Raw genomic sequence first — 8,200 nt, 5'->3', positions numbered from 1 at the left:
TTTTTTTTTTTTTTTTTTTTTTTTTTTTTTTTTCCCTTCTTTTCGTTTCTTTCTTTATTGAATCTGATCCAAAAGGGCTTAAAAAAGGTATGTAGGACTGATTGAGCATAGAACAGCTGTGGACTCGATTGAAATCTCTTCCAGTTTCCTTTTAGCAGTTCCATATTGAACTCGGATGTCTGTTTCAAAGATGTATAAGAATATGTGCTTGCATTGCAGGTGCTATACTGTGGCCCTTCTTGAAGATAGAAAATACTCTACCTTAGCTCCATTTGGTGGCTTTGCTTTCATTGGTGCATGGGCTAGCTTGCTCTTCTAAATTTACCCAGTTTCGATATCTTTTCGATTACTTAGGGCTTCACGTATACTTCTGCACATATTCTGTGAAGAATTTCGATGTTTTTCGATAAAAGATATCCGAATCTTGTAAGCTTACTCTTCTTCTTCCTCTTCCTCAGATTGTAATAACGTGAAAGAATCCAAGTGCGGTATAAATGGAATAGTTCATTCATGAATTTAGAGGCAATAAAATGGTTCAGAATAAAGAGTAGATTCATTAAAATCTAGTTCATTGAGCAGAAAATTAGAGGAATTTTTTTTATTTAAAATGTAACTATTGGATATATTTTCTATGTAATAGATTTCTGAACTATAAATTTTTCATTTTTTAATTTTAATTTTAAGCTATGTTAACTTAATACAAAACTATACTAGACACAAATTAAAATTTTAAAGTCTTATTAGAAATGAATATTAATTATATATTTAATTGGTTAATTAATTAAAATTTTAAAGTCTTATTAGAAATAAATTTTAATTATATATTTAATTGGTTAATTAATTTTTTTAAAAAATATGTGCGTCAAAGAATCTATAAAATACAAAATCCATTTATTTAATAGATATGTATGAATTAATGGATAAATTATATTTATACTTTTAAGAATTAAAGAAGGATTAAATATTTGTAAATTTAAAAAGTATAAAAATCAAATTAATAATTAAAAAAAAAAGGGGGTCGGCGAATCGCAGATGGTCAGTACGCTTGAGCACACTCGATCACTCCCATCTCCCGCCAGAGCTTCGTGCTTTCCGCGTTCATTTCTTTCACACTCCAAGCTTTAAACCCTAAACCCCGAAATTCAATTCTTCTTCTTCTTCCATTTTTCTGTGTAGTATTCAGCAATGTTCTCTCCCGGGACGAAGAGACGCAATTCAAGCTCCAGAACAGGTCGAAATTTGGCCCCGGCCCTGTCTGATTCTCCTATTACACCAATTTCAGCCGTCCGTAAGCCAGTGCTCGATAATCTGGTCCCCAACCGCCCCGGCACCGGCACTCCGGCTCCTTGGACTCCTCGCTTATCAGTCCTTGCAAGGTATTAGTGCCACCATTGCTGTATGTGTCAATCACGATTGCTTGTCAGAGCTCTAACTTTACTCATTTCAGAGTATCGACTCAGTTTTTATGTTCGATTCATGGAACACAGTGGTAATTAAGTTCGTTTGTGCGAGTTATTGGCAGCAAGTTGATGAAATCTAACGGTTAATCATTAAACGGGGATTGCCCTTTTGGTGGTTTTCCCCGATGTCTGGTAATTGGAGTGGGTTGATGGGTTTTTTTAGTGGTATTTCGAAAATTTTTAGAACAAAAGTAATCTGACCAAGTATAAATCATAACGTGACACTTTTTTTTTTTTTTCTCCTATTGATTTGTGCGAATCGAAAGTGCTTGTAACATATGTGTTATGAATTGGCTCAATAGTACCCTTAGGATGGTATTAATATGAATGTCTTGCTCGTAAAATTATTTGCACCTCCTGAACTAACTCTGACCACAATTTCTGTTTTAATTGAAAGGTGCATTTCATTCATTCGCTTATATTTTGCTTCTTGCCTCACAACTTGCTCCAATATGGAGAATGTTTAATATATTCTTTATATTTTCCTAGAATTTCACCAGTTAATAAAAGTGATAAGGAAGATGAGACAGATCCAGTTCGGCCTGTTTATGTTGGAGAGTTCCCCCAAGTGGTTCGTGATGAGCAGGCCAGTCTGGTACAGCAGTTTGCCACAAGTAATGATGTTTGTTGCAGTAAAAAATAGTTTATAGTTCTTGATGCTACTGTTTTCTTGGAAACATGATAGGCTTTTTTCCTTGCAGGTGGTGCAAGCGTGGCAGGTGGAATGGATGCCGAGACATCCCTTGCTTGGATTATATGCCGAGACAAGCTCTTTCTTTGGACCTACTTGTTACCTGTGGCCACCATGAAATGTGTTGTTCGTGAACTTCCAAAAAGAATTTTAGACAGTAAAGATATTGGTAGAAACAACAATGATCATTGGTTGCTCAGCGTTGTTAGTTGGGATAGCCAAAATCAAAGTTCAAGAAAGTCAGTTAAACACCAAAACTCAGTTGCCATTATAATTTGTAATAAAAAAACAGGAGCTGTTGTATATTGGCCTGATATCTTCTCAGATGGAGGAAGCACTCCAATTACCTGTCTAACATCTTCTCATGAGCCAGCGGCAATTTCATCAAAAACTTCAATTTTTGATGGGAAAAGCACTTCACTTGCAAATCAACGTCCGAATAGACCATGTACATTCAACTCTTTGATTGCCGTTGCTGTCCCTGATTCCCAGTACGTTTGTGTTGCCCTTGCATGTAGTTCAAATGGCCAGCTTTGGCAGTATCTCTGCAGCCCTATGGGAATTCAATGTACTGAAGTACCTCAAGATATATGTGGTTTTCGCTGTCAAGATGATGGTAGCTGTCAAAATCTTGTGAGTGATGGGTATCCAAGGTCTCTAACTTGGTCTCGTTCTCACCTTCAACTGGATAAATTTAACAGAAAGTTTTTGCTTCTGACAGATCATGAGATACAGTGTTTTTGTCTTAAACTTTTTCCTGATTTACAAGTGTCCAAGCTCTGGTCCTATGAAATTGTTGGTACAGATAGTGATTTGGGCATTAAAAAAGATCTAGCTGGTCAGAAAAGGATCTGGCCTCTTGATTTGCAGGAAGATGAACAAGGCGCTGTCATCACCATTTTAGTTGCCACATTCTGTAAGGATCGCATTAGTAGTTCGAGTTATATACAGTATACCCTTCTTACCTTGCAATACAAATCTGGGGCAGGAATAGAGGCTAGTGGTGATAAGAGGATACTGGAGAAAAAAGCCCCAATACAAGTTATAATTCCAAAAGCAAGAGTAGAAAATGAAGATTTTTTGTTCTCCATGAGACTTAGGGTAGGGGGCAAGCCTTCGGGATCAGCCCTCATTCTTTCGGGTGATGGAACGGCAACTGTCTCCCATTACTACAGAAGCTCCACTCTGCTGTATCAATTTGACTTACCTTATGATGCGGGGAAAGTATTAGATGCTTCAGTTCTTCCATCCTCGGAGCATGGTGAAGGAGCTTGGGTTGTTCTAACTGAGAGAGCAGGAATTTGGGCAATACCCGTAAAAGCTATTGTCCTTGGTGGAGTTGAACCTCCTGAACGTAGTTTGTCACGCAGGGGAAGTTCAAATGAACGATCTGTGCAAGATGACTCAAGAAGCCTCAATTTTTCTGGCAACATCGCGAGTACAAGAGGTAGTCTTGAGGTGCAGGATGTTGTGGATAGGAAAAAGGCTACTTTGTCTGGGATGGCACATCGAACAGCTCGAGATGAAGAATCAGAAGCTTTGCTGCGTCAACTTTTCCATGATTTTCTGTCATCTGGTCAAGTGAATAACTCATTTGAAAAGCTGAAGAATTCTGGTGCATTTGATAGGGAGGATGAAACAAATGTTTTTACGCGGATGAGCAAGTCAATTGTTGATACTTTAGCAAAACATTGGACTACAACGAGAGGTGCTGAGATTGTGTCGATGACTGTTGTTTCTACTCAGCTGATTGACAAACAGCAGAAGCATGAAAAGTTTCTCCAGTTTCTTGCTTTATCAAAGTGCCACGAAGAGTTGTGTTCTAGACAAAGTATGTTTCGACTCATTTTTAATGCTAATTCTCTGTGGTATGGCTGTAGATATTTACTTTTAGATGCTGAACCTCTGTTAATTTTTCACCTCATATATGTTTTTTGTTATCTGTTTTTTTATTTTGGCATAAATGGTCTAGATGCTCTTTCTGTGTCTTCAGATGTTTATTCTAGGACAAGAAATTTCTATTTTTCCTGACATTGGTTGAAGTCACATTGGAGTTGGTTTGATTTGGGACTCAGTTTTTGTTCTTGGAATGGGAAGGTTATCTTGTGAAGATAGAATTTCAAATTCAAATTAAAGAACTTAAACTCTGGTCCTGGTGTGTAGGAAATTCTTTGCAAATTATCCTGGGGCATGGAGAAAAGCTTGCTGCGATGATTCAGTTAAGGGAACTGCAGAACACAATTTTCCAAAACCGTTCAAATGGACTTAGTTCCTTGAGTTCTAATTCAGAAACTCCAATGTCCGGTGCTCTATGGGATCTTATTCAATTTGTTGGAGAGCGAGCTCGCCGAAACACTGTTCTTCTAATGGACAGAGATAATACTGAAGTGTTCTACAGTAAGGTTTCTGAATTAGAAGAAGTATTTAATTGTTTAGAAAGGCAGCTAGATTATGTGGTAAGTGCAGACGAATCATATGCAGTCCAGAACCAGAGAGCTTGTGAAATCTCTAAAGCATGTGTTACTATCATGCGTGCGGCTGTGCAATATAGAAATGAGCATCAGTTATGGTATCCTCCATCTGAAGGCCTAACACCTTGGTACAGTCAATTGGTTGTGCGGAATGGGCTATGGCACATTGCTTCTCTCATGCTTCAGCTTTTAAATGAAGTTTCTGAGCTTGATACATCTGCAAAATCTGATTTATATTGCTACCTGGAACTATTAACTGAAGTTCTTCTTGAGTCACATGCTGGAGCTGTCACTGCAAAAGCAGAGCGCGGAGAAAAAACTGAAGGTCTTTTACATGAATTTTGGAGTCGAAGGGATTCACTCCTCAGCTCTCTTTATCAAAGAATAAAAGATTCCGTGGAAGCTGAGCATAAGGTTATTTTCTTTTGTGATGTATTTCCTGTGACCAAGGTTCTAGATCTGAGTTCATATTGAAACACATGGTTTTGCAGGATTTTAGGGGAGATTTGGTGGAGCAAAGGGTAGAAAGCCTCAGGAAGCATTCATCACGTCTGTTAGCTGTTGCAAAACAGCATGAATGCTACAGCATTTTATGGAGTATCTGCTGTGACCTTAATGATTCAGAGCTACTCAGGAATCTTATGGTGTGTAGTTTTCTGTTATTTCAATGCTTCATTTGGTTTTTCAAATTTATATGTTATTCCTTATGTTATATGGTGCTTGCGTTTGATTGTTTATCATGGATGGTGATGCAGCATGAGAGCATGGGGCCTAAAGGAGGGTTTAGCTACTTTGTTTTTAAAAAACTTCATGAAAATAAACAGTTCTCCAAGCTTTTAAGACTTGGAGAAGAGTTCCATGAAGAACTCTTGATATTTCTAAAGGAGCATCCAGATCTTTTGTGGCTCCATGAGTTGTTCCTTCATCAATTTTTCTCCGCCTCAGACACTCTCCACGAATTAGCTCTGTCCGAAGGTGATGGACCTGAGTCACCCCCTGAAGTTGAGACAGAAGTCGAATCTGACCATTGTAATTTGGAATTAAAATTGGCAGATCGAAAACGCCTTTTGTACCTCTCAAAGATAGCTTTAATGGCAGGTATTGCTCATCTCTGGTCATGCATTAATCCTATCCTTTCCTGCAGTGCTTTGTACATTTCCTTGCTTGTGTCCTTTCTCAAGTTCTTAACATATTTATTGTGCGTTGCTAGAGGACCTTTTTTTTTTTAATAACAATTTTATATAAGAAATCTTCGTTTTGCATGAAGGGAGTAATCTCCCTCACTCATGCGCCAGTCAATCTTTTAGTTGACTAGCTGACTTCATTAAATATCAGAGATCCTATCCAAGAAAAATATCAAGTATCAGAGTCGATCTTTCCAGGATTCCTCATTAGATGTTGCTTGTAAGTTATGCCTACACCTGCTGTTAGAAATGGACTCCCTTTCTAAGAGCATGTGTATTGCCAAAGTGATTCAATAGTTTTTCTCTATGCTATGCGATTCAATATTGAAGAAATACTGATAAAATGTTTATTTTAGTATTTCTATCACTTAAGATATATCCTCTATGTATGTTAGTATCGTTCTTTTCTGATATTTAATGGTGATTGGCGGCTTCTGAAACTCGATTATTCTTATTAATATATTTCTTTTATATAGCAGCAGCAGGCAGGAATACTGAGTATGAGAGTAAGTTGATGCGCATTGAGGCTGATGCAAAGATACTCAAGTTTCAGGTTGGTTTTCTTTTTGAAATGGTGAACTTGATTGAACCTGCTTAAATCTTTACATCTTTGTCAGCTCTGATTTTGAATGATTTCATCTCATCATATTCATATGATATATACAGTTCCATAACTTTCGTTGAACTATTGAATTTTGTTTTATTCTGATGTTAAAACTACAGAACTACCGATACTTTCTTAATGTTATGCTTTAGAGAACCAAAGGCAAAGTTGAGAATATCAACTCAATCTTAAACGGGGAACCAAAACTTCAATTACTTCACTTTTAACTAATAAAGATTGAAGAAGAGAAGAATTCATCTCTAATTACTTGCCGATCTGGAAATAGTTCATAGAATTGAGAAAAATGCTCGTCTGCCCTTTGAGGCATGGGGACTACCCAAAACATTTGAATGTGATTGATGTAGCACTGTAGCTGCGTTAAACATGTTAGCATAGAAACATCAAGCTCTTTCTTCATTTGATCTTGTCCGTTTCCTGATGGTTCCACCTGATCCATTGTCTCTTATAGGAAGCCATTTTAGATCCCTGTCTCGCCATCGAAACAGAGCAGAAGCTCGATTGCGAGCTCCTCCATCCTGATCGCCTTATTCAACTGTGTCTCAAAAGCAAAAACCCAACACTCTCATTGATGGCTTTCGACATTTTTGCCTGGACCAGTACATCGTTTCGTGAAACCCACAGAAAGCTTTTGGAGGAGTGCTGGAAAAATGTTGCAGATCAGGATGACTGGAATCAACTATATGAAGCATCAGTTGCCGAAGGATGGAGTGATGAAGAGACAATGAGACACCTGAGAGAAACAGCTTTGTTCAAAGCTTCAAGCAGATGTTATGGACATGGAGCAGCAGAAGTGTTTGGAGAAGGAGGTTTTGATGCAGTATTGACCCTAAGACAAGAGAATCTTGAAGGCTCTATTATGGTGAAAGACTGTGTAGGTTCTGTAGAGGCAATTCTGATGCAACACAAACATTTTCCTGAAGCAGGGAAGTTAATGGTGACTGCCATTATGTTGGGAGTGGAGGATTATGATAACAGAGTGGAAGATGATCCTATTTTAGTGGATTAACTTCTGCCTCTAACATCTTCCTTTTGGCTTTGGCATCTTCTTAATTCTGTAAATTCTTAGGGTTTCTAAAAGAAAGATTCTTTGATTGGGATTTGTTTTTTTGCTTACTTTTCTTTGTTGTGCATCTTTACAAGATCCTTCTACAGTAATGGCCTGACAATTGTGAGACATGCTTGGGAAAATTGCTTCTAGATCTTTTTGTTTCTTAGAACTCGAAGCTCGGATGAGATTAAACAATTCGTAAAGGTTTAACTTGTTTTATACTTCAAAGAATGATTCGGGGAATTTGAGAAATTTGATTGGTCGGACCTATAAAAATATATCAAATTAGGAGATACGAATAAATAATTTCGTGTTCCATTTTAGTTTTGAACTTCTAAATGTTTAAAATTTAGTTTATTTACTACCAAGTTTAAGTATATATTTGCATTGTGTTTTTTAACTGATTTCCATAAAACTAGAGGTCCCTGTGCCGGTGAGGTGAGTCGGGTTGAGACATTTTTTAACTCTATTGTTTGAATTGTATTTTTTTTTCAATCTGATCAACTCTTTCTAAACCCGATTAGTAATTTATTTAAAATTTAGTTTTTAATAAAATTAAAATGTTAGTTTGTAAAATATTTATTTATTTATTTTCAAATATTTAAATAAAACTTTTCGAATTAAATAATAATAAAAGTTATAAAGTTAAATAAAAAAAATAATTGTATCATTAGCAAAAAAAAAAAAAAAAAAAAAAAAAAAAAAAAAAAAAAAAAAAAAA

General features: G+C 36.6%; 2 protein-coding genes across 3 annotated transcripts in view; both read left to right on the top strand.

Moving 5' to 3' along the window:
* LOC111468350 (transmembrane protein 256 homolog) overlaps nucleotides 1–562 on the top strand; it is a 3,888-nt gene extending 3,326 nt beyond the window's left edge. The window contains exon 5 of the mRNA XM_023113535.1: nucleotides 220–562. Within this exon, the coding sequence (XP_022969303.1) occupies nucleotides 220–319 (100 nt within the window). The 3' untranslated portion in view covers nucleotides 320–562. The remainder of the gene's footprint in view (nucleotides 1–219) is intronic.
* Nucleotides 563–1,035: 473 nt separating this feature from the next.
* On the top strand, nucleotides 1,036–7,619 carry LOC111468097 (nuclear pore complex protein NUP133). 2 transcript variants are annotated; one of them, XM_023113157.1, is made up of 8 exons: nucleotides 1,036–1,376; nucleotides 1,950–2,074; nucleotides 2,162–3,982; nucleotides 4,315–5,036; nucleotides 5,114–5,266; nucleotides 5,378–5,720; nucleotides 6,283–6,359; nucleotides 6,880–7,619. In XM_023113157.1, the coding sequence occupies exons 1-8, from the start codon at nucleotides 1,186–1,188 to the stop codon at nucleotides 7,435–7,437; spliced, it is 3,990 nt and encodes a 1,329-aa protein (XP_022968925.1). In that variant the 5' UTR covers nucleotides 1,036–1,185; the 3' UTR covers nucleotides 7,438–7,619. The 2 variants fall into 2 exon arrangements, with proteins under 2 accessions (XP_022968925.1, XP_022968926.1); XM_023113158.1 differs by having other exon boundaries at nucleotides 1,037–1,376; nucleotides 6,286–6,359.
* The last annotated feature ends 581 nt before the right edge of the window (nucleotides 7,620–8,200 follow it).

The sequence above is a fragment of the Cucurbita maxima genome, unplaced genomic scaffold (assembly GCF_002738345.1).
Source record: "Cucurbita maxima cultivar Rimu unplaced genomic scaffold, Cmax_1.0 Cma_Scf00036, whole genome shotgun sequence".
Lineage (NCBI taxonomy): Eukaryota > Viridiplantae > Streptophyta > Magnoliopsida > Cucurbitales > Cucurbitaceae > Cucurbita > Cucurbita maxima.
Note: the sequence above shows the minus strand (reverse complement) of the source record. Positions and strands in the feature narration are given on the sequence as shown.

Coding starts and splice junctions, on each gene's coding strand:
- LOC111468097 (XM_023113157.1), top strand. CDS start 1,186: ATGTTCTCTCCCGGGACGAAGAGACGCAATTCAAGCTCCAGAACAGGT. Junction 5,037..5,113: donor CCGTGGAAGCTGAGCATAAG/GTTATTTTCTTT, acceptor ATGGTTTTGCAG/GATTTTAGGGGAGATTTGGT. Junction 6,360..6,879: donor CAAAGATACTCAAGTTTCAG/GTTGGTTTTCTT, acceptor TGTCTCTTATAG/GAAGCCATTTTAGATCCCTG.